Here is a 26395-nt window from a genome sequence, read left to right on the forward strand (position 1 = left end):
GGAAAGCCTAGATCTGAACACCAGCCCTGGGCTAACAGAAGGGTGTCCAAAAGGAATGTTTTAAGATCCTGCATTTTTCAAGTAGCTGTATTAAGAAATTACTTGGCATAATTTCATTTTGAAATAAATTTGCACTATATGTTTATTGCTTTATATGTCGTTTCAAAGAAGCTTAATTAAACTGTCAACATGTTTTAGCTCATAAACAAAAGAATGCAAAGAGAGAACCACTGTACTTGAACTGTGCTTCTGGTATTCCCAAAACCTGTGTATTCCTAGGCTGACTCTCTTGTCAGACAAGAGGCAGGGTAAGACACTTGACATAGTCCTATGGACTCTTAATCATCTGTGTGCAAAGGACCTAGTTTATGGACTAGCCAGGACAAAGGTTTAGTTCTGCTCTGGTTTCTTTCTTCTCACCTCAACAGTTTTTCAAGAATGAAATCTTTGAGGGGTATGCGTCCAGGTAAGGCCGCACTGTGGCAGGGAAAATGACTTTTGGAAAATGGCATTATATGAAACAAAAAAGAACATTTCAGTGCCAAATGCTAATGAACTTATGATTATCTGCTATTTATTTCCCACTGTTTTTGTAACAATATTTCCCATCATCAGCTAACATTCTTGCCAATCTTTTCTAAAGTTTTTAAGTCAATATAATTAAACTTGCAAGGCCTAGAGGAGTCAGGTCATAAATTTACAAACACTATTTATCTATAGCTCTGGATCCTACTTGTGAGAAGCACGAGGTACTAGGGTGGTAGAATTAAACGCATTTTCATATTTATGTGCAATAAAGAGAAAGAGAGGGTCAGGCTGAAACAAATGAATGCATATGCTTTATTGAGATTCTATCTGTGAGCTACAGAAAGGAAGGAGAATCCTCACCAGAGTGAGCTGGCCTGCTGGAGAGCAGCCAAGCAAAGGTGGGCTGTAAACAAGCAGAGCCAGCCCAGCACACAGGTCACCACTACCCGCCCCTCCCCCCTGGGGACAGTGACTATGAATCCCTCATCTGGACCACTGCTTCCAGCCCGTGTGCTCTGGACCCTACACCAGAGAATGGAAAATCAGGATCAAGGTTTAGGCAGAGATATGGTGGTACTCTAAGGGTTTCTACCTCTATGAAAATACCATACTGCCTGTCTGTGGACACAACTGTGGCAGTCTGCAGGCAACTCTTGAGGTTATGGGTTACTACTGGTCATATCCAGATACAAAGCCCCGGTGATGAAAATCCTGGCCATATCCCAGTAAGTGGAGTTTAACGGAGTAGAGCAGAGGTATACACCACAGAATCACCCTGCTAGAATTCCTTATTTCTGAATTTGTTCAGAGGAATGGAGCAAGCCCTTGTGTGCGTTCATTCATATATGAGTTACACTGGCCACTGAGGGACTGCTCCTGTGGATTTAAAAAATGATGTTAGGTCCGAGGATGTAGCTCAGTGGTATAGAACTTGCTTAGCATGCATGAAACCCTGGGTTCAATTCTCAGCAATGAAAATAAAAAGTATACTTTCAAGATAATTATCAATTTTAGTAATGCCAACTATTGTTAATTTAACAGGTAAAAGTTCTTAAAATAAAAGCTATATAATTATGTGAATAAGATTTCCATTACTGTGTATATTTGACTTCCTTCAAAATGTTTTTATTGTTTTAGAGGTAACAGCTTAGTATATACCCCAGGATGGCCTCAAACTCTTGGTTCTCCTGTCTCTGGTTCCTAAGCATGTGCCAAAATGCCTGCCCTAAAGCTTTCTAAAATTCATACTGCAGTGTTTTATTTCCTTAAATGTTAATTTTTAAAAAATGGTTATTTATGTGTTATATACACTACATAAATGCCCAGTACCTACAGAGGCCAGAAGAGGGCGTTCAATTCCCAGGAACTGAAGTTACAGACAGTTGTAAACTGCCATGTGGTGTTGGAGCAGCAAGTGCTCTTAACTGCTAAGCCACCTCTCCAGTTCCCTTAAATGAACCCTAACTAGAACCCTGAACTGTACAGATATCTGTACTTATTGTCCTATGCCAATGACAATAAAATATTCAACATTATCCAAAGTTCCTCAACTAGAGAAACAGACAGAAAAATTCTGGCTTCACAAGAAATACAGCTGCAGAATTTATTCTCTGCCCATTTAGTTCCAGAAGCAATCCTAGTGAGGTGACTTTGACTTCTACTTACGGGCTACAGACTCTTACTCTATGTCATATTTACCTATATGCAAAACAATTCTTACAGGTATCACAGACATGTTGCACGCCCCTAATACTGTCTTTAAAGCTCTTCATTTTCCATCTTTTATATTCTGCACTTGGCATGTGAAACTGTTAAAAGAATTATAGGGATGTCAAGAACAAGGGAGAAGAAACTGGACAAATATCACAACGGTAAAAGTTCCTTCTCCTCGTCCTTCACCCACCCACTTTGAATCCCTGGCTCAGTGCTAATTTTACCTTAACAATTACACTCATGCTCAAAACCTAGGAGAATGGCTCAGAAAATATAACAGGGAAGAAAATGAGGATCATCAATCACTGTCACAGGTATTCAGGGAACCACACAGAACATGCTCAATTATTCATGGACATGGTGGACAGAGAAAGCATGGATGAGATGAATTCTTAAAAACTCATTTCAGCTAATGGTGCAGTGTCTCTTCCCACTAACCCTCTCTTCAGAAAAGCTAGTAGCAAGAGTCCAAACTGGCAGAAGTAGGATCTGCCTTCCTCTTTTCCTGCTCTGATGGCAAAGCATGTGTGGGACGCTGACAGGGACAAGAGTGACAGGTCTAGGCAATCCACAAATGGGGCGACAGCCCAGCCCAGCAACAGCGACAGTCGAGAGGTGACTGTGTCTTCAACAGTGAAGAGGCGTCTTACAGAAAAGCACCGTTGTTGCTTTTGACATGTCAAAAACTTCAATGATTAAATGAAAAAGCAGTTTTAAAATTTAATTTTCTACCACTGAATTCTGGAACACTGAACTCTACACAGGAATTCTGGGTAGCCTGAAATAAGAACATTCCCATCAATTCTCAATGCAATAGCTGAGAGGATGCTTAATCTTTAAAAAAACAAAAAAACAAAAACAAAAAAAAACAAAAACAAGCTGCCTTCCTCTCCATCACATGCTATTTTTCCCTGACAGCTCTTTGGAAATGTGTAGTAATCTTGACAATGAATAGTGTGGGCTGTGCTTGTGAAAACAGGACCACCAACTTCCACACAAGAAGACCCAGGCTGCGATGCATCAGACAGAAGGCCCCTGTTCGTGGAATGTATCTCACTGATACATCTGTAGAAATGTCTCGCCTTAGATGAAGAATCAGGAGAAAACCATGAAAGCACTAAGGCCTCAAAAGAACCAAAATGAAAGTTTTCAAAAGGTACATCCTGCATGTGGATCCGAAAATGAAAAGGATATGGGAGAGAAGATGGACTTTGGTTAAAGTAACTTGATGGTGAATAAGGAAGGCTTGGTGGGCATACCTGGTCCCTGGAGGTCTGATTTTCAGAACTGGGATGTCAATACTGAAGGAATAATCTACACAAGAGAAACAGGAGGAGAGGTAGAGGGTGGCACCACACTCTAGGGCAGTGATTCCACCCCCTGAAGCACAGCCTGCGGCGAGGACGGTGGTGACGGGGCACCCAGGGAACACGCGGGAGGACCTGACTGGGTCCGCCACACTGCCTGACACCGAAAACAAAAGGGTTAAAGACAGCAACAATTTCTGCCCAACAAACAGAAAAGCTTGATCCACAAAGTAAAGAACACAGTTGGAGGGCGAGTCTGCCAAGCTTTGGTTTTTGTACTTAGCTTGATTCGAAGTCATCAGAAGCCTCAAGGGAATTCCAGTTAGCACCAAAATATGTAATTTAACATAATAATTTTGGGAAAAACCTGAAATTTATTGAGAACCACCTGTCAAATACTAAAAAAATAAATAAATAAATAAATAAATAAATAAAAAATACAGAGCTAGTTTAAAATCTTTGCCATAAGATGCGTTCATAAAGAACAGCAAAAAGATCTAAAAGTGAAGGTAATTTTATCAATAGAGATTAGCTGACTTTAAATCATATCTGATAAAAAAATTAAATAACTGTTGACAAAGAAAAACAAAACCCTAACTTTAAAAAGAAAAGGCAGAGCTCTGAGTTTAGCTACCCTCGAGGTCTTGAACTTTCTAACATTTAATACAGAAATAGGAAAGCAATTATAATCATGAACACAGCAACTAATGGGTGTAGTGAAAAAGATGACACTACAAACCAGGGCCAACTTAGGAGAAAATGAACACTGCCAACACAAAGAACAAAGGAGTGCGAGAAGGCAAAATCAAAAGGAACATGACATTACAGGCTCACGAAAAGGGGGGTCGGGATGATGGTCTAACACCGTTCTTCAAGTGGCTCTTTTAAAAGGGACTGCGCAACACTAGAAGGGCAAAGAATATGCTTTAGAGAAAACTAAAGTTGCAGCTAGGAACAATGGAATGAAATAAGAAAAAGAATCCTGGCTAGATGTTAGAAAATTCCTAAGATTGAATTCCCTGGGAAAATAAAAAAAGAGAAGTTTATTTTCTGATGTGAAAAACAAGAATAAACATCCATTGATAAACATATAAAATCTGATAAATGTGGAAATTGACTGTTTTCCTGCTTACAAACCCTGATGGCACAGCCATACCTAGACAGGAATATCCCCTTTGCCTTGAAGGCTTTGACACATAGGACATTAGTATCATTAGTTTGGTGCCCAAACAACTGTCTGGTGAGGGTTAGCAAAGTTACACCAAAATCCAAAGCAAGACTTCCCAGGACAAGGAAACAAGGCTGATTGGTACCTTGAGTTCCTGCAGCTGGTCCGGCTCATAGAGTTTGGGGGACAATGCCTGAGCCAGGAAGGCATCCAGCTCCTGACGCCGCAGAATGCGAGCTCCGGGCCACTGCACCATATACCTGGTGAGAAATAAAATGAGAGTGGAATGACTGGAGCTGTTAGCCAGGACTTGGAAAAACTGAGGTTCGCAATAAATCTGGACGGTGCAAGCCAGGACACTGCCTTTGTACTCTCTTTCAACCATTCTGTTTCTATGAGCGAATGCCAGCTGTAAAGTGCGTACCTGATCAACATTCAGCATTCGAGAATGTTGTGTTGTGTTGTGTAGAGTCATTAAAAACAAGGTGCTTTGCCAGACCTGGTGGCACACGCTTTATTCTCAGTATTTAGGAGGCAGGGGCAGGTGGTTCTCTATGAGTTCAAGGCCAGCCTGGTCTACACAGAGAGTTCCAGGCCAGTCAGGGCTAGAGTGAGATCTGTCTCATTTGAATTGAGGTCTCCCCAGCAGAAGCTGAACATGGGAATGGTGCACGAAGTGTCCATGAGGAGGAGTTACTCAATGCACTGAGAGCACCTTCACATTTGGAACATCCTGGTGTGGATGGATGTAGGGAATCAACTTCCAATAGGATAGATCTGTCAGGCAGCCAACAGCCTGCATCACTACAGAATACAACCCCAAGTAGCTTCTAGTGTGGGACGGGAATGGCTGACTGTAATAGTCATAAACCCTCAAGCCCGCTAGCACGGATCCTGTACCCAACAAACCTTAAGGAGCACCAGATCAGGTTACTAGCTACCACTTAAAACAAAAACAAACAAACAAACAGCTCCTGAAAACAGACTGCTTTGTGAGTGCTGGAGAACAACTCAAAGGAGTATGGAGAGTCATGATAGCAAATCAACACTCTTTCCACTTTGGCCTGCTGAGTAGGCTTTCCAAGGCTTAAAACCAAGTTAACAAAACCAGGACCAGAGCTAGCATTCACCCATGGGAATGTACACTACGAGAAGGCATGGGTAGGTTCTAGTGAGATTGATAAGCAATGTGGAATTTTACATGCTCACTAAGAGGCAGGCATTGGCTAAATATATTTTACAGACAGGAACTTATCTATTGTCCTAGCAATTCTGAAGCAGAAATAAGTCTCCTGTATCAAAGATGAGGAAACTGAGAGACAGAGAGACATACACTTTATGGTACAATTATGTAGCATAAGTAGATGGGCAATTAAATTTCCTTGTGAAGGATACTAAATATTTTTACTGCACTTCAATAAAAGTGAATTCAACTATCAATATTTGCACTGACAAAACTTACATCCTTTGGCTGGAAATGGTGGTGCATTCCTTTAATTCCAGCACTGAGGCAGAGGCAGGTAGACCTATGTGAGTTGAGGCTAGCCTGGTCTACATGAGGAGTTCCAAGCCAGCCAGTTATAGTGAGATCCTGTCTTAAATAAATAATTGGATAAATATTACATATTTTGCAACTAAGTGCCAGAAGTCATATAAAATGGTCCCATTGAGGTTCAATAAGCTTAATGGAAAAGAACAAGTAAATGTGACAAAAGCCCCAACTATTGACTGATAAAAATATTGTTGTAGATACTATGATCAGTATCCACATATCTATAATATACAATATTCTTTTCCTTAAATAACCATGGTTTATGTTCCTCTCTTTTCTTCATGTTATCATTTGTATACTTCTACTCCTTTATTAATAACTCTATTTATTTGTAGCACTATACATATAACACAAACTTCCCTGTACTGTGTCTGTCCCTTTCTGAACCTGCAGGCTCCAATGCCATTGACACATTTCCAATGTCCTACAGCCTCGCTCCCCTGCTCAACTCCTTTCATCTCTTCGATGCAGACTCTGACCCGTGAGCACTAACTTCTCAGACTCCACCCTGTCTCTAGGTTCCTTTTAAAATTCTGGATCAGAGAAAGTTGGCAGTCATAGTTCCCAATTGTTTGCTGTTTTTCTGGAAGGAGACTCAGAACTCAGCATAGCTGGAGGAATCCATGTCCCTGTTGGTCAAAGTGTGCATTTCCTGCCCTTGCCCTTCTATTTGGTTACCTATAGCTCTTCTCAGATAGAGACAGATGAAGAAAACATATTTATGAAAGAAAGCAAGGATCAGAGCCCACAGATAACAGAAACAGCGACTCACTCTGGGGGATCTCATTTATTCAGTGTTTCTTATCTGCACGTTTAGAATGTTATCAAATACTAATTGCATTACCAATTTATCTAAGACATTTTTGGTGTCTTTTCTGTGCAATTAACTGGGCAGAGTATAAAAGGTAGAAGCAGGAGAATCTATGTCCATGAGTTCCAGTCAGTCAGGACTACATAGCAAGTTATAGGCCAGCCAGAGTTATATACTGAGACCCCTGTCTCAAAACACATATTTGGTGAGTTTGTAGCAATGGACTTGAAAGAGCTGTTTACATTGTCCCCTTCTCTGTTCTACCACAGAGGCTAAGGGGCAGTCTAGACTGTTCCCGCCCGCGCCTTCAAAGACTTGTCTGCCCTCTACATGGAAATTGGGGAAAAGGTGGTTTGACATCATCCTGAGAACACACCTGGCACAGTCTGGAGCATCTCCAAACACAACCAGATAGCTGAAGCCTTGCTATGGGACCTTGGCCCCTTCCTCCTTGAAAAATACTCATGTATATGTAGTTGGCTGTTTTGTTTTTTGAACTAAGGATCTTACTTTGTAGACCAGGGTGGTCTTGAACTGTTCACCCTCCTCCTCTAGCTTCTCCTAGTGCTGGGACTACAAGTGTACATCAACACATGCAGCCTCCTCCTTTATATTTCATACTGACTTATGAACACTTAACTTAAGCCCAGCCAGTATCTATTTGTCTGAGGTCTTGTCTCTTCACTTTCAAAGAAGCTCTTCTTGGATTTAGTTTGTGTGTAGCATGACAACAAACCTTCCAGTCTTCTCCCCACATCACACATCAACTTCTGCTCACATTCCTTGTTTCCTCATCTCTGGTTCCTGGATTCTAGAGACTGTACCAACAATGCCCCCTATCTATCCTATCTGCTGTCCTACTATGACATTCACAACATGGTAATGCCCAATGTGACCTTTCCCAGGGTGGAGGCTGAGAACACTGGCAAAAGCTGCCTCTGGAGAACGCCACACCATCTCTGTGGTTCTCTGCCGAAGTACACGAAGGTGTCAGGGATAAATGATGATCTACATGGGGAGGCAGAGGCCAGAGAGATACTTGTGTTCCTCCACCTCACCATGCCCATGGCCCACTCTTCCTTATGGGGCCAAGAGAATAAACAGTCAAGACATAAAACTATCATCAGTCCAAGAAGCATGAAGTTGTCCATTAGGCAGACAAAATGTGAATGTCACTCCTCATCCATAACTACCAAATATGGCTGTGTGCTGCCCAGAAGTGACCACAGATTATATATCCCATGGGGTCCAGTGTGCTACCTAGGACAAGCCATGTGTTACACATCATTTCATACTTGGAACAAAGACTATAAACTGACTGTACTTGACACAAACCTGGGAGAGAGAATCTCAACTGAGGAACAGCACCCATCATATTGGCCTGTGAAGATGTGTGTGTTTGGGGTGAGGGATGGAGTTCTTGATTGCTAATTAATGTAGGTCCCAGGACACTGTGGGTGGTACCATCCCTGAAGAAGTGAGTCTAGGCTGTTTAAGAAATGCAGCTGAGCAAGCCTGTAGGCTGGGCTCCTCCACTGATCTCTGCTTCAGTTCCTGCCTCCAGTCTTCCCTTGATGACTATAAACTATAAGCCAGAAAACCTTCCTCCCTCAAATTGCTGCTTTAAGTCTAGGTGTTTACCATAGCAACAGAGAAATGACTAGAACAATAACCAAATCCACTTTTGCTCATGATCACAAAGTGCACATATTTTCTGTGTGTGTGTGTGTGTGTGTGTGCGCGCGCGCACATGTGCGCGCAGTGTAGAGGTTGTGCACCTACACGAGCACACATATTTTCACACAATGACATAGTATTTACAAGCTATATGTTTTCCAAATATACCCATTCTATTAAATGTACTCTACAGTGTAAGTATTTGTTGCATTGATGTGACCTCCATCCCTAGACTATACATACGAACACAGATCTAAGACAATCTTAACAGACAGCACAATTCCTATACAGGAAGCTTGTCATTGTTCCAGAAGACTGAACATCGTGATTGTGCCCCTGCTCTGTAGCAGCCCTTAGTCCCATGGACAGTCACGCACCGTAAGACGCAGCAGAGCACCATGAGGTGAGTGGGCACATTGGCAGGGTTGAGCATGGCTGGGGTATCGGACCTCATGCAGGCCAGGAAGGCCCTCATCCGGCGGTTCTTGTCCTCCACCGCCTTGCCCAGCCAAAGCCTCTTCAGGTTAGGGCAGGTCCACTCCCGGAAGGCCAGCGCTTCCACTAGTTCTGGGGTCTGAGGAGACTTCCCCTTGTAAGCTGCCCATTCCTTAATGATCACTGGCGAGACTGCAGAGGAAGAACACAAAGAGGCTCATTGCAGCTTGCTCACTGGCCCTCCAGTCTGCACCAAAACAACCTGCTCTAGCACCAGGCCTCAGGACTGGCCTTCCTCACAGAGAATGAGGCCTTCTTTCTTTAGCAAGCTTCTAAGCATAGGGTTTCTCTGACCCTCTGTACTGTGATTAACAGCTCACTTAGATCTTCAGTCAGGCCACACATAAATTTTTTCTCAGACAGATCAAGACTTGATTTCCTATTTGCTGAATGTATAGACCATAGATGTGAGATTTGTTGCTACTTTAAATCTATTAGGAATTTTAGTGCTAACAATGGATGGAATACACAAAACTATGGGATTCTCCGGTAATCCAATATCTCTACCCGAATTAGGCATTCTCTTTTTCTCTATAAATACTTCCACAAGTCAGATCTGAGAAGCCATTTACATTTTGCAACAACTTTACTTAAGGATTTCTATCTGAACAGGCAGTAAGTACTACACGGTGGCCAGTACGACCATGGAGAAGGAACATTCCAACTTCTGAATCCCAGGTGGTGGCAGAACACAGCAATTATCTTCAGCAGGACTTAAGACTGTGCAAAGTTCTCCAAAACTTCATTGTGAAAGAGGCAAATTGTTCTAAATGCACGTAACAGACAATGACCTCACATCCAGGGTTTCATCACTGCTGGAGTCAATTCTTACAGACACAGAAACATAACATAGTCCCATAGTCTTCAAAGACAGCACCAAGGGATAGCTATAAGAGGGGCAATCCAAAGACAAACCAGCCTGCAATCTGCAAATTGAGATTCCTCAGTTCTACTGAGATAACAACCTGATGAACAAGCAGTGAACTCCAGAGACAGAACAGGGCCTGTATGCAAGGCTCCCCCTGGCTTGACAACCAGGACGGGGCTCAGGATAGCCTACCAAATAACCTTACCCTAGATTCAGTTCTCTAATGAAATACCTAGGGCTGTGGAGATTCGGAAGACTCCAAAATTGTGGGAGAATCACCCAAGTAATTGGCCGACCTCCAGTTCCACTCTGAGTCTAAATATAGTCGGGTGATATGACAATTTCTTCAAATATAATAAAAATTGCTAGGAGTTAGGCACTGAGAGGTACAATGTATCAGTAACAGGAAAATAAAATATGCTTGAACACATTTATATCTCAACATGTAAGCTAGCAGGGTCACATATGGGGACATCACAGGCAGGCACACCTTCAGGGAGAGCTCCAGGCAGGGCCCCTGTGGCATGCAGGCCAGCAAGTCCAGCAGGAATACAAGTGCAGACAGTCACTGAAATGTCCCTTTTACAAGAAGTACTGCTGTCATGAGGCAAATTCCTTTCATTTACATTTCTTAGATGGAAATATAAGTATTAACACGTTTAAGGATATCTAATATTGAATAGTGTTAGACAGATAGCTGAGACAACTTAAAATGCTTACTTGACAGTTTATCAACTCAGAACACTCTCTCTATATATATATATCAATATATACTTTTGTTTTTATTGAATATTTTAGGTGTCAAGAAAATCAGTAAAACGGCCATCAGCAAGCAGGGCCTGTCCGTGGACGCACAATCTAAGACATCACCACATCCCACCTGGTTCCCACTGAGCTCCAGCACAACTCAGATTCCCAAAGCTTCTCCAGCTGTGCCAGCATCAGGACATATATAACCACCACCACCACCACCACCACCACCACCACCACCACCACCACCACCACCACCACCACCACCACCACCACCACCACCACCACCACCCACCCCCACCACCCACCCCCACCACCCCCACCCCCAGCCCACCACGCAGCCATTCTGGAAGCCCATTCCTCTCCCTGCCTCTTCCCTCCTGTGTCCACCACAAAGGACACCTAGTACTGAGAGGAAAAGGCAGGCCAGGGCCCTTCAAACTGAGCTTGACCAGATTCCCACATCTGTGACAGTACTCATTTGTTCCTTCATGCGCACTCTCTCTCCCACTCTCCTCTCCCTACCCCCTACACACACACACACACACACACACACACACACACACACACACACACACACACATCACACAAAATCCACAAACACACTCTGCTTACAGCATGCATTTTAGTGGATCATAAAAGACAGATTTCCTATGTTTAGACTCCTTTGGGGTTTTCTTAAAAGAGGCATTCTAATTCATCTCTTTGTCGTCTTTCTTTCCCTTTCCTCAGCTGTTTTTAGTCTATCTTTAATGATTTTTTTAGCACACGTTCTGTTTCATTTATTTGGGGGACCAGATCTCAGTATGTACATGTCTTAGTAACAAGCAATTGTTTTACTTGATGGTGTTTTGTGCGCATTCTAGGCACTGCCTGCCTAGTACCCATAGAGCCAATTCCTCCAGCATCAGGACCCTGACAACTTTCTGCCTAGGGCTCTGAGGGCCAGCAGTGTCCGGAATTTGCCTCATCTGATGATACATTATGGACCCTACACCTTGGGGATTCCATGGGTACAGAGGGTACCAGGCAAGATCACAGATGCAGAAGGGATGGACGAGGAGGCTTCTGCCCTCTCACACAGCACTAAGCATTTGGTCATCCACCTGCAATGCTCATGATAAGCACGGTTCACACCTAATAGGTATAATAAACACACAAAAGGCAGCAGTGCTCAGGATTTGTTTTGTTTTTCCCAGATGTTCAGCTGTTTTGAAATAGTTCAGTATTTGGAGACCTTCTGAGTACATCACTACTCAATAGCTGTGCAATTGCTGGCCAATCACTAAACACAGCTAGTGGGTACTTCATATGGCAGGCAGGGACGGGACAAGAGAGACAGTTTCAGCACCAAGAGCAGTGCATGTGCCTTAGCTTCTCAGTCCTGGCCTGGTTCCAGGGCTAAGGAAAAGGGCTGAAATCCTGCTATGCGACAGAACACTAATTAGTAGCATAAGAAGCACCTAGCACTCTCTCCATGAAGGGAAAACTGTGGATCACAGCTTGTAATATGTTAAATTTATGATTATACTTATATTGATTACAATAATTTAAATTTTAACATAACATTTTATTAATTCCTTTGAAAACTCCATACAATGTATTTTCAGCATATTCACCCACCACTACTCCTAGATCTACCCTTAGCCCTGTAAGTTCATTTTAAATAACAGACTAAAGAGGGGGCGGGGTACTGGGTTGCCACGGGAGGGGGGCACTGTCTGGCCTGGGGATAGGGTGTGCATCAGTGGTAGGACCACTGCCGAAGTCACGCTCATGCTGCACTTTCAGGACAGAGAAAGATTACCCAAGAACTATGATCTGTCAGCTCAACAAACATGAATGTCATCTTTCCTACCACAGCAAAGCCACTGCTTCTAGAAGGGGCCCACTTCTAGAAGGTGATAGAGCGTATCTTTCTGATCCTACCCTAAACCATACTTTACCTTAGCAAAACCAGTTCTAGGAGATCAAGTGTTCATGGAAGTGGAAGCTCAATTTCTAATACACTTACTTTATAGAAAGCACACCCTCCAATGCAATTCGGGGCCATACAACACTGCCCTACTCAAGCTGTCCATAAAAACCCAGTGTTTGCCATCAGATGTTAATCATGCCCTTGTATTATGCCTAATATACGACCCCTAAACACTCCGGGCATCTATCCCCAGCCCAAGAGCAATAGGCACAGTCCACTTTGTAGAGCAGTGTCTACTGGCTGGTAGTGGCTGCCTCTACAGCCCAGTGCCACAGAAGTACCATGTCAGGGGCGGCTGCAGCATGCCACACCACCTCTACAAGGTGTGTGTGTGTGGGGGGGGGGGGGGAGATGCAGCAAGAGGAGCAGCTTCCAAACTTGTGACCTGTGTGCATGCACATGTGCACTGTGGAGAGGCGCTGCTGCCCCTGAGATTGTTCAGGGGAAACTATGTAAACAGCTTCACCTCAGGATAGAAAGAAAAACTGCATACTATGAAATCTGTTCTTTCCTTCTCATGGATGTTGCCCACTCCCAGCACCAATGAGTGGAAGTCAGAGAGGAGCACAACACTCTAGTTTCCTACTCTGAGCACTTCCACATCCTCAAAGGGGAATGAACTAAGAGTTTTCTCTTAAAACTTTCATTTCATTTCTGGAGAGATGGTGCTCAGTAGGTCACAGTTCACAGGCAGGCAGGCACACTAGCAAAGATGGGGAGATGAGTGCTGCTCAGTCCTCTTCAGTCTCCTCAGGCACATGACTCCTGGCATTTTAGAAACTCAAAAAGCCAAGGACTTAGGAAATAATAATCAATTCAAAAGAATCATCTTACAGACTGGTGGTGGTGATGATCCTGAGTAACTACTTGTGTTGGTTAATTTGAAGTCTGTAAGAAAACTGTCTGTGCTAGTACTGGAAAGCTGTACAGACAAAAGAAATTAAGAGTGATCTGTAAACAGGCTTCATAGAAACCATGGGAATGTCTGGGTGAGGGGGCACACAGGCCTATAATCTCATATCTGGGGCTGAGGCAGAAAAATGATTAAGTTCAAGGCCAGCTTAGGCTACACAGCAAGATTCTTTCTCAGTAAAAACAACACAAATGAAGCTAGATGGACATAAAAGCAACTCTAATTCTGAAATGCATCAAAATATTCTCATATTTCCCCGCACACACACACCCCAGCATTTAGGCATGTGCATAATGCCCCTGCACCCTCCTCCATAAGCTCATCTACTTTTTTCCTTTCTGCACGGCAGTTATGGGACTCAAACCTGGGCCTGGGCTACTGCTAAACTGCACTGTCCCTGCCTCCACATTTCATTCTTTGATAAGCCTAGTTCCTATGCATCATTCTGAGATAGTAGGGAACATCAAGCAAGGAAATAATGGCTAATTTAATAAAATGGATGGTGGTTTTGCTCTGTTTTATTTGAGACAAGGTCTCATTGTGCAGTCCAGGCTAGCCAGGAATTGACTATGGAAGCTCACGTCGTGACTCAGCCTTCTGAGCTAGGATTACAGATATGTGCTACCACACACAGCTCAAGTGTATCATGGTGAATGCATTCATCCAGCTTTATATTCTGAACAATGCACTTTGCAGTTGTAGTAAAGGCTCCTCATCCCCCTTTCTGTTGCTGAAACCTGCATTTTACTCTCATGCCTCAAATCATTTAACCCTTCCCATCAGTCAGTCCTTGGAGAATACCAGTGACTGGGGATAACTGAGAGGCCAGAGGTAATTAGGCTCAGGAGGGCAGCAGAGTCACAAAGCTTTCTGACCAGCAGGGGTGAACCAGGAAGCTCCAGAGCTTTACCTTTTCAAAGGGAAAACTTAAGACAGGAGATGTGGCTTTCAGCTCCTGCTACTACTTAGGCAACAGAAACAGGGCTCCTGCCTCTATGACAGCAGGGGCACTAAGCCTATTCTCAGTGTGGGTGCCCGCCCTGGATCCACCAACAGGGATCAGAATTTCACTGAAAAACTTGCAATCAGCAAAGATCCTTAAGTTTATAAGAATGAACTACGTCATCGCTACACAAGATGAGTACACTATTATTACTGGGTTACATCCCCAGACCTCCCTGGAGAATGTCCTTTGTTTTTAAATTTTAAAAAGTATGTGTGTGTGTGTGTGTGTGTGTGTGTGTGTGTGTGTGTGTGTGTGTGTGTGTGTGTCTGTGTGTCTGTGTGTCTGTGTGTGTGTCTGTCTGCCTGCAAACATGTAATAGAGAACAAACTTTCAGGAGTCAATTCTCTCCTTCCACTATGTGGGCTCCAGGAATCAAACTTAGGTCATCAGGCTTGGCAGCAAGATTCCTTACTTGTGACCATCTCACTGGCTTGCTTTCTGATAAATTTCTTAAAAGCAAAATTACATAAATGGAAAGCATAAATGGCATAAATGGAAAGAAATAGGAAGTAAACTACCAGTGCAATGCAATGGCTCTGAAAAGGCTGGTGTGTGGTTTTTTTTTTTTTTTCCTCTTTTCGTCTTCATCTTTCGCAGTGCTGAGATTAAACTCAAGGTCTCCCTCACAGGTGCTAGACAAGTGTTCTTCCACTCAGCCACACTCTAAGCCAAAGCTGAAATGTTTAAAGTGACTGATATTCCAGTTTAAATTAATTTTAGGTAAATGAACCTTAAGCAAAACACTTAAAGACTAAGAATAAATTATGAACATGTCCACATGCCTTAATCACAGGACTGTATTTACAAATGGGTATATGGGTGTAGTATTTTTAAATAAGGCATAAGATTTCTTTATACACTTTGGATAGTTCTCTCTGCTAATAAGGCCATCTTGGACAAATTTTTATTGCCATGGTGACCACTGACAGGCGCTTATCCCTATGTATTCTGAGGTACTTTGCACCATCTAGAGTCTACCCACATGGGTCATACATGGAAAGAACCATCCTACAAGGATCTGCCCTCATAGGACACTTTCGTGGCTTATGGCTCTCCTTCCATTTATCAATAATATCATGTACACTACAGGTCATTCATGATTGGCCACAGGTTAGAGTGACATGCCAATAAGACTGAAATCCAGTCATGGCTTTATCATGGCAAGTAAGCGCTCCTGAGTAGCGTTGTTAGGCGCTTCATGGCAGCACAACGCTTACTTTCCTGGCTTGTTCAGAGCCTTGGGAAGCAGCAGCAGTTACCTGACACTAGAACACTCAGCCAGCAATTAGCTACTGCAGATAATAAAGCTCCGTCTGATGCTCAGGGTAGTCAGTACTCAGTTGGGTAAAACTCAACAGAGAGGCTGTAAAAGAGACACTTTCAAGCACACACTGTAAGCATTAGGAGGCTGTGCCAGCCACACACACACTAAGTTCTCATACACTTTGAACAAGAGAAGAGGATTCAGGCTCAAAATGTTCAAGGGATGATAAAGACAAGAGTGTCTCTGCTGAGGGCTGGGAATCCAATGAGACTGTTCTTTGGTGGGAAGGAATTACTGCCATAAAAACTGATGCTTCTGGTGGTAGTGTTTTCTTTTAGTTTGGTTTTTAGAGACAGGGCTTCACTATATACTCCGAGTTGGCCTGAAACTTAGATAGGCCAGGTTGGCTGCATACTTGAGGCAATCTTCCTTCCCACTTCTGCCCCTGAGTGCTGGGACTACAGATAGGCATCACCACACTGGGCCTATAAAAAAATATTTTTTAAAGACTTGTCAAGGCCGGGCGTTGGTGGCGCACGCCTTTAATCCCAGCACCCGGGAGGCAGAGGCAGGCGGATCTCTGTGAGTTCGAGGCCAGCCTGGGCTACCAAGTGAGCTCCAGGAAAGGCGCAAAGCTACACAGAGAAACCCTGTCTCGGAAAAAACAAAAACAAAAAAAAATAAATAAATAAAGACTTGTCAAAAAAAAAATGCAGTAAGAGTTTTTTGTTTTGTTTTGTTTTTTTTTTTTTGGGGGGGGGGAGGGGCAGGGAGGCTGGAGTGATAGCCTAGCAGTTAAGAGCACTGGCTGCTCTTCCAGGACCCTGGTTCAATTCCTAGCACCCACATGAAGGCTTACAACTGTCTGTATCTCCAATTCCAGGGGAGCTGGCATCCTCACACAGACATACATGTAGGTAAAACACCAATGCACATAAAAATAAATAAATTTTAAAAAAAAAAAAAGACTTGTCCATCTACTCTCTTCCTCTCTCTTCCCCTGTGAATTAACTGATACAGAAAGCAAGAAATCTATTCCATTTAATCAGTTCTCCACAGAAGTCTAGATTCCAAACTGGTGGCTCATAAAAATCTTCCCTCGTATTTACAATACTAAAGTCCTTCAATATTAAACACTAATGATCAAAGTTACATTACTATTTCCATTCAGAAAGTTTCTATTTATGTTAGCACAGTAATAATACATTTCTCCAAACATCTGAAATTCTAGGGGTCTCATTAACTAACTACACAGCATCTGCAGGGACCCTTTCTTTACCATACAAAGGCCTCATCTGTTTTGAAGTCTACACACAGCTACCCCACATATCTTTCTACATAGCAGCAGCACTGACCCCAAACCTTGAATGACCCTCTTACTCCTATACAAAGATTGAAAACAAGGAGCTCAAACACGAGGAGGGGATGACCCAGCACTGAGCTTTCAAAGAACCTCAGTAATTACATGCTCACATGGGGATTTTAATTTCCTAAAACACTAAAAGAATTCGTGTATCCATCTCAATGAATCATAACCATACATTGGTATCAATCATTCGCTCATTCTTTTCTTTCTTTCTTTTTTTTTTTTTTAAAAGATGAGGTTTCTCTGTGTAACCCTGGCTGTCCTGGAACTCTCTTCATAGAACAGGCTGGTCTCAAACTCAGAGAGCCACCTACCTGCCTCTGCCTCTGCTGGAATCAAGGCATGTACCACCACCACCACCGGCCATTCATTCATTCTGTGATTGCCTGTTAGACACTCCTCTCTCTAGGAGTCACACACTCAGAAGTAAGACATGTTGACAGAACTGATTTCAAACACTTCCATCTAAGCACAAAGCCACAGCTGACAAGAGGCTGGCTCACTGTTGTGTGAGGACAAGATGCCCTTCGCACCAAAGCCCACCTGGCCGGTCCCACTCTTTGGCACAGTGTTACTTGGTTCCTTTTCCCAAACCAAGCCCCAACACTAAGTCATCCACACTCCTCCTGCCCTTTCCAGGAACAGTGGCTCCAAAGAATGGACGGACACCTCCTACCTCTCCAGTCTGCATCCAGACACTGGCTCCATATTTACACTTGTTTCTACTCTCTAGCACATACATTTTCTCTCTAGAGATCCTTCCTGGGGGATAAAGGAAGAAGGAAGGAAAGAGGCAGCCACAGTCATATCCAGGCAGCCTGTCTGTCATCTCAGCTGTGTCTACAGAGAAGAAGACACAAAGAACAGTTTGTCACCTGCAATCTGTACATTCTTCCATGTTCCTTTATCTTCCAAACAGGCCAGCAGCCTGCACACCTGAGATATGTGCATGAGTCACTTCATACTTCCTTACTCCAATCTTTTCTCTCCTTGATGGCTTATTCCATGGGATTTCTAAGGCTGCTTGGAATAAGGTTAGAGGCAGGCAGGCATCTAAGGAAAAGGCTTTTGTGGCCCCTAACATCCCCCATTCCTCATGTACTTTGCACATCAGCTTTGCAAAAGACTTGTCCTTGCTGCCTGCAGACTTGCAGCAGGACATAAGAGGTCAAGATTGCTCTCTGAGTGTCTCTGGCATGGCAGCACACCCTGGCACTGAGCGGAAGAAGTCAGGCACACCAGTTCTGTGGGATGGCATAATGGTTACTGGGAACTCTTTAAACAGTAGCCCTGTTTTTGAAAACATAAGCAAATAAACAAAAGAACATCTACTGAGAAGTCAGTCCAGTCCTTTGGCCCCTGGAATCCTTAGCCTTTTGGCACAGAAAGGTAGAGCAGAAGGGCTGGTTTCACATCTGTCAACCACAAAAAGGGAAACAAGGCATTTGTTTTAAAGCCTTATAGGTTCTAACTTTGGCACAAGAACAACAAAAAGAAAATTTAAGAATCTATTGAATTTAAACCAGGTGTTTTGGCTCATAACCTGTCATCCCAGACCTCAGGATGCTGAGGCAGGAGGGCACTCTGTGAGTTCAGGCCAGCGTCTGTAGATGGAGCTTAAAGTCTCCGTGCTCAGAATTACAGTTAGTCAGGGAGCGACGACCATCCGTGTCACCGCCTAGTGAGGCTAGTAAGGCGAACATTTGCTCACCACAGCCAGAGCCACAACCAAAGGTCCTTGCTCGAGAGACTATTCCAGGAATTTATGAATTCACAACATGCTGATTTTAGACTCTATGTTTTAAAGATAAATTCTGTACTTCCTAGCACATAGTGATTTTTATTTTTTGAGATAGGGTTTCTCTGTGTAGCCCTGGCCATTCTGGAACTCCCTCTGTAGACCAGGCTGGCCTTGAACTCAGAGATTCGCCTGCCTCTGCCTCCCGAGTGCTGGGATTATAGGCGTGCACCACCACTGCCCGGCCCATAAAGTGGTTTTTGTGTTCTTAAATTAGCAGATAAAAGTGTCAGGAAGAAAAGTGTCAAGAAGAAAAGGCGGCTTTCCCCAAAAGATGACCCATGCCTCAGGAAGGGCAATGCTTTGGACCTCAACTTTGACCAGCGTTCCTAACAGCGCTCTCCAGTGTCCACCCTCCCTTACAGTTGATGAGCTGAAGTGGTTGTACCCAGGTAAACCATGGTAGTCCTGAGGTGAGTCCATTATGAGATCTGTTCTCCAGAACTCTGAGGGGCTGGAGAGCACAGATCTGTGCCTCGTGAGCATAGAGCAGATACATATGCATCTTGGGTATAAAACTGGGTAATTACAGAGAGTGATGGCCATCCAAGATGTTTTCAGAGCAATATCAAGTTTAACATGGAAACCTGCTGTTTTATTCTTTTACCAGATAAACGTCATTACTAAAACAGTACCAAGTGTGGCCTCTCCTCCTGTTCTGAGGGTCTACCCTGGACTACCGCCCCGAGAACAGCCCACCTCCTACACAAGGAGGGACTCAGGCAACTCAGCCATGGTTCGTCTACGGCTTAGAAAATGCACAAGAGATTACGAGGTACCGAGGGAAACAAACAATGGAGTGTTACAGTACATACATTCTGGTGGAAGTCTGTTCTTTCTAAAAGCAAGTCTCTCAGTTTTCTTTCTGCTTTCTGCCAAACTAAACAGGACTCCGTAAACATACTGACGAACTGGCCTATAGAGCAGGGCGGCCGGAGGCAGGTCTTTGTTGGCTTCATCTTCAATAGAAACAGCAATTTTGATTTCACCCTTTGCATGGAAGAAAGCAGAATAATATTGCACATTTTTCATGTTGAATTTACAAGAAACTCACAGCAATATACTGCATCATCTCCATTAATGATATAGCTATTCTATTCCAGGTCAGTGGCTTTACAACTTGCCTATAGTGAGATGTTTAGGAGAGTTCCCTGGCAGTCTGTGATCCAAATGTATGTCCAGAGACTCAAAATTAATCCTATATTACTTTATCTTTAACCCAAAAACCAAGAACAAAAGAAAACCACATAGATGAGCCAAAGTCTTTTAAACATTCTACACAGATAACACCAGACAACAAATACAGAAGAAAGCATGAAGAATCTACAACTTTTATTCATGGATCAAGATGGTCAGATGTAATAAAATTTGTAATTTTCAATGACCTGTACAAAATCAAAGGAATTCAGTATTCTGAAATGAAAGTCATATTTTACCAAGCTTTTCCATAAAAAGTGACCACACGTTAGAAATTATCTCCTAAGAGAGCTCTTCTTTAAACGTGCCCTCCGCCTTCCCCCAGTGCAATAGCAGGTGCTTACCACAGGTCTCACCATGGTCGAGCCACAGACAGCTGATAGGACAGAAAATGAAAGCATCCCACCCCCAACTCAGGTCCCACCATGGCAAGACCTTCATCTGACTCAAGAATATGCCACCAAGAGACAAACGACTAGTGTTCAGCAGCTTAGGTTGTTGCCAAACTTCTACTGCATGGCATCACAATACAGCAAAATGTTCAAGGAATTTTATTTATGTATAGTTGTAACAAAACACACACATGACCTTCAATGCCTATTAAACATCATTTGTAAGTTCTCTTAATAACAACCTTGTATATTTGCTCTTTCACACAAATTTCAAAATTGCTTTTCTCCTTATCCTCAACACTTTCCTCTTCACTAATCCAGTAGTTAAACGTTCTCAACATTACTATGAAGCTTCACGTTACTGCAAAAGTCCCAGCCTTGACAATTGCATATCATGGCTATTCAGCTCACAAGAAATAGTATGCATTGTAGTCTAAACTGTCCCCTATACTGAAAAAACTTAAGTAGCATTTTTAAATTAAGAAAAGAGAGTTAAGTTTACTGTTCCCAACCCTGGACATTCTGTCAGTCTTCCCCTGAAATCTGTAAGACAGAAGAAAGCTATTGGTACTGTCTGTACTCTTCGCATGGATCTACTCAACTGCCTGACATCAAGGCTGGCAGCACAGACACAGAAGGTAGCTCCAGTATCCCTTACATCTCAAACAGTCTCACGAGGAAAGAGTGCCATCTCTGTACATGTTCTTTTGAAAAATGTCTTTTAAAATTTTGAGCTCTTAACTATACCAAAACAAAACTTGCATTTTGCGTAATTTTTGGTGATTCTCTAAAATGTTTGTCTTACAAGCACAATCTGACCACTGCTATTCATGCACGCATATTAAACAGTAAGACGAGACTTGGAGGCAGTGACAACTAAAAAGTCAATGAATTAAGAGTTGAGTTATAGCATTAGCTAAATATTCTCTGTGTTTGGATGAGTTGGCCAACAGTCCACCTCATGAAAACTATCAAATAGGAAGGAGCCTTTTGCATTTACTGACTCCATTTTACAAGCCACAAATGGATTGCAGAAAATGGGGGCGGGGGTGGGTGGAGAATAGGGGCCATGTAATAAAGAAAACATGTTGATAATAAGATATTAATAAACCAATTCTTTATGACAAATTTGTCACTAAAGTGACCTGTGCCAACATGAAGACCATAAATCACTGAGAAAATTTAGTTACACAGAGATACACTGAGACATAAGATTAAAAAACAATGTAAACTATATGCCTATATTGAGCTATACATTTGGTAAGACACTAACTAATAAGGTAAATTATGCCACTCCATAAAACGATTTCTAAATAGTACATTTTAACAAATTCCTGTATTGCAAGTGGGTCCTATCATTAAAACTGCAGTCAATGAAGTAGAGGAACAAAGTCAAAATGCATTAAGTACTATACGCTATTCAGAAGAAAAGTAATTGCCTAAGGACAAATAGTAAAGAAGTCCGATATCACTTACGACATTATGACTAACCTGACATTACAACACAAATATGGTGTAAAAAAGTCTTGTTTCAAAAAACGTTGTATTAAATTGAAGAGGAAAGTAAGATTTCATTACTTGCTTTTAAATTGCATTTACAGGTACAAATTTTTGTTTAATGTTTAGAAACAAGAAATACTTTAGAAAGAAAAAAAAAGTTTACAAAAGTTAAAAAAGTTACGCAGTGCCTGCCAAATACTTGAAGCTACTCCAAGCCCCTGGAAAATACCTTCGTCAGGACGTGGAAGATGTAGGGGTACATCAGTCCCTTCTTGTGCCTGTGTTCAGCCACTCTCAGCACCTCAGGTGCGACGGGGGGCAAAGGAGGTGTGGTAATGTCCATGTGGTTCCTGGTGGGCATCGACAGGAGGCATGGGATTGGCTGAACAGTGCCCATATGGCTCCCTTTGCCTTCAGCTAGCTGGCTTCCTGAAGAGGCAGTGGATGAACCTTCTGCCTACAGAGCAAAGGGCAGAAGTGGGGAAAAGAGTTCATGTCCCATTCTCATTATCTCAAATGTACAAGGCACTTGTGCACCTAAAAACCACAGAGAGCACAGAGATGACTCCTGCCTGGAGTGGTCAGATCCAGCGCCAACCAAAATGCAAGGTGGCCAGGGAACAAACACGCTCACCTCTCTCTTCTGACTGCCTTATGCACAAAACACCACCAACACACGCCATGCCAAGGAGGACAGCACACACTGCCTTCTCTAGTGTGGGGACTGGAAAACTCTCTCAGGAAGCTGCTACAGCTCTCCCAACCCTGGGTTTCCTGCACGGAGCTCCCAGCTCTCTGAAGCTGCCTCACTCTCTGACCATCACTATGTGTTCTGGCTCTCTGTGTTTCTGCTGTCCTTAAGATTTTGCTAATGTTTTACTCATTAGGAAACCAGCACTTGGGAAGACTATGTATTTGACCACTGTTCTATAATCGGTAACTCAAAAAACTGAATTCATACCAAGTCTGACTTCAGTCCTATAATTCAAAGCCACTGCTTGGTACTCAAGAATAAAATTTCCATCTAAAACTTTCTCTATAGTCATGATAAAAACCCCTCATGTAATTATACAGAGGCAAAAGTAAAACAGAATAGTAACAGCAACAATGCAGGACACCACAAATCTTCTCTCTAAACCCATCAAAAACAATGACTCAGACCTATAAATGCCAACTCTGAAAAGTGGGTAAGTGGAAAATGCCCATTTTGTTAACAAATGCTTACACACAGCAGGCACAGGCACAGGGCAGGAAAGCTGAACTACGATGGGTTAGCTTAGGGTGGCACCAGTGCCAGGCAGGATGCCAGAGAGAAAAGAGGCAGAGGCAGGTGTGTTGGCATACTCTGAACTGTCTGAAAAACTGCCCAAGAGTAATTATTATTTGCACAATAAACTTTCTTTCTTGGTCAGAATGCTGGAAATAAGAACAGCTTATTGCTTGATTTGATGTCACCCTAAAAACATGTATGTTTTTCTGTTTTGTAATAAATGTCTTCATTACAAGGCTATGTAATTGAGTGCTAATTCTATCCTTTAACATACAAGTGCCAATTTTGGTCTTAGAAGAACCTGTGAAATATTCCTAAGGGCTTTCTACACTTTCCCTCTTCCATAAGAATAGATACAAAACAGTACAAAGTATTTTGCTAGACTCTTTCATGAACAACAGCTCCTCCTGAAGTTATTTTTGTTCCTTATTTCTAATTGAGTCATCATCATTAGCAGACTCAGGGTTTTAAATGAATTTCTGGTACCCAGATGATTTTGCCCAACCCCTCTTAAAGCAGGAGTCTTGCTCTTCCTCGGGCACCACAGGTGGCAGACATGATCTTGCAAATCAAAAAAGTATTCCCAGAGGTCACTACTAGTAAACAAAAGTAGGTATGGGAAAAACAGAATTTTGTTCACTCCTAATTGTTTTTGTTTCGTTTTTTCAAGACAGGGTTTCTCTGCGTAGTTTTGGTGTCTGTCTTGGATCTCGCTCTGTAGCCCAGGCTGGCCTCGAACTCACAGAGATCCGCCTGGCTCTGCCTCCCGAGTACTGGGATTAAAGGCATGCGCCACCTCGGCCGGCACTCCTTTTGTTGAGACAGTGCCTCACTGTATAACCCTGGCTGGCCTGAACTCACAGATCCACCTACCTCTGCCCCTCTAGTGCTGGAATTAAAGACAAGCACCACCACACCCAGCTACTTCTCTACTTCTAACGAACATATTCCAGGTGCTTTCTAAATCAGTCTTCACAAAGTCCCATTAAAAGGAGGCACAAGAAGGCTCAGGTACCATGTCCTGGAGAGGAAAGAGTGTTCTGGGTGCCATGCTTCCCAAGTCAAATAGACTGAGGCAGTTTCAACAATTCCTTCCCTTCCTGAGCCCTCTGGAGAACATGTGACCCAGGACACAAGGCAGAAAGGATTTCTCTAACTCTGTCACCAGTGCGCATGCCCAGTCAGAAAATAAGCAGCAGAAGGTGTGGGTTCTGTACCTTCACTTGGTCTCCGGGGTCTCCCCGTGCCAGTGGCTCTGCGTGGCTTCCCGTCTTCTCCCAGCCAATCTTGTTCCCGCCGATGTGGCTAAACATAAATGAACAGGGCGTGACTACTATGGACTAAATCACCTCACGGTGAGAAGAAGGGCCCGAGCTAAGTCCGCAGAGTCAACATCAATAGGAATAACTCTCCATGCTCTAATGGCCTTATGTTTCCCCCATAATTCTATTTCGGGACTATTTCCTCCTGCTCCAAAGGGAAAAGGGGTGATCAGGCACTAACTAAGCCATGAGAAAGCAGTTCAAAGGTGTGCTCACTTGAAGAGTGTTGAGACACAGCCAGACTGGGGCTCCAAAGCACCATGATGGAAACCAGGAGAGGAAATCAAGCATCACACACTTCCAGCCACATCTCTCAGGCAGGACAAGACTCAATGTTCTCTGGCATAATTTCTCAGTGTAAGATAACAACACTCTTAAAGGCACCCCACCTTCATGGGAAGGGAAGAAAAGTGGGGTGTAGGCACAGGAGATAGCTGAACTCAAGTTCAGAGAACAGAGACAGATTCCTGTTTGGAAAACAGCCTGGCAAAGCGGAAAAACAGGGTTGGAAAGAGACGGGACAGTCAGGAGGACACAGTTCAAGCCCCACCTGACAACTGCAAGGTGACTCGTGAGCTGTCTGCAGCCTCTGAAAACACTTTCCTGAGTTTAAACAGTATTTTCAAAATCTGAAATGCAGCAGACGAGTTGAGTGGTCTGGAGAAGCATTACTTCATAAATCATTTGTTCACTTGTATTTAAGGGACACAATATTAGCAGGTAAGTAGTCATGGTCCCTAGCAAAGGTGGAAATAGGTAGCAGGGACACAAAATGCTTGAGACAGAGAGGTAGGGCATACAAGAATAAGCCAGTAGGCAGGGTGATTCCAAGTAAGGATAGCTGGGGCCACTCTGGATACATGGTCCCAACACCCATCCTTCACTGGCAGCCCTTTTGCCTAAATTACCTGTAATGACTACAGAACATGTCGCTTCAGGATATTGGCTTGCCTTCCTAAATGATCCACACAGCAAAGGGAAAGATTTAAATACTCATTAATTCTCCTACCTATTAATCAATTTCATTTTAGTTTTTTCCAGAAGTGGTAAGGGAAGCATTCTAGGACTGTCCCATCCATCTTAAATCATGAGTGCTGTTCCACACGGTGACACCCCAGAGTTTCCTTGATCCCACTCACTACACGGCAGGTTCTTCTAGCCAAAGACCGTACAATCAACATGAAAAGGTAAAGGGCTTCCTTCCACGGTGCTGCTGCTTCCCAGGGTCAGAGAAAGCACTCTTCTGTCCACACCCCCACTGTGTAAAAACTCAGTTGCAGCTAAACACACAGTGGGGACCAAAAGGCAAAAGGAGCACAGTCACCTCTGGAGAGTCAAGGGCACATCACCAAAACCACAGACACCCAGAACGCAGAGATGGGACACGGGTGACAGAGGGAGGCCCAGGGCATGATGAACCAATCACTCAGTGGTATACAGCCAAGGTACAGACCTTACTTATCTCTTATGTGACATAAAAAACAGCAAAGGTTCTCAATCTGCTTGTAAGCACAATTGCC

The 26395-nt window shown here is 43.2% G+C and overlaps 1 protein-coding gene across 3 annotated transcripts in view; it reads right to left on the bottom strand.

Annotated features, from left to right (window-relative positions):
• The window catches only part of Fam120a (family with sequence similarity 120 member A), a 97191-nt gene that overhangs the window by 13856 nt on the left and 56940 nt on the right, over positions 1-26395 (bottom strand). The window contains exons 8-13 of one of the 3 annotated variants that reach the window (XR_013051630.1): positions 24771-24858; positions 22513-22740; positions 20010-20184; positions 9134-9383; positions 4862-4976; positions 2227-2336 (exon numbers count right to left, since the gene is read on the bottom strand). Coding sequence is in view for 2 of the 3 variants with exons in the window: in XM_006992292.3 (XP_006992354.3) it covers positions 4862-4976; positions 9134-9383; positions 20010-20184; positions 22513-22740; positions 24771-24858 (856 nt within the window). In the remaining variant the exon portion in view is untranslated. Of the gene's footprint in view, positions 1-2226; positions 2337-4861; positions 4977-9133; positions 9384-20009; positions 20185-22512; positions 22741-24770; positions 24859-26395 lie in introns of those variants that run through there. The other 2 variants (XM_006992292.3, XM_076573276.1) reach the window with 2 other exon arrangements.

This window comes from Peromyscus maniculatus, chromosome 5 (assembly GCF_049852395.1).
Source record: "Peromyscus maniculatus bairdii isolate BWxNUB_F1_BW_parent chromosome 5, HU_Pman_BW_mat_3.1, whole genome shotgun sequence".
In the NCBI taxonomy this organism is placed as follows: Eukaryota; Metazoa; Chordata; class Mammalia; order Rodentia; family Cricetidae; genus Peromyscus; species Peromyscus maniculatus.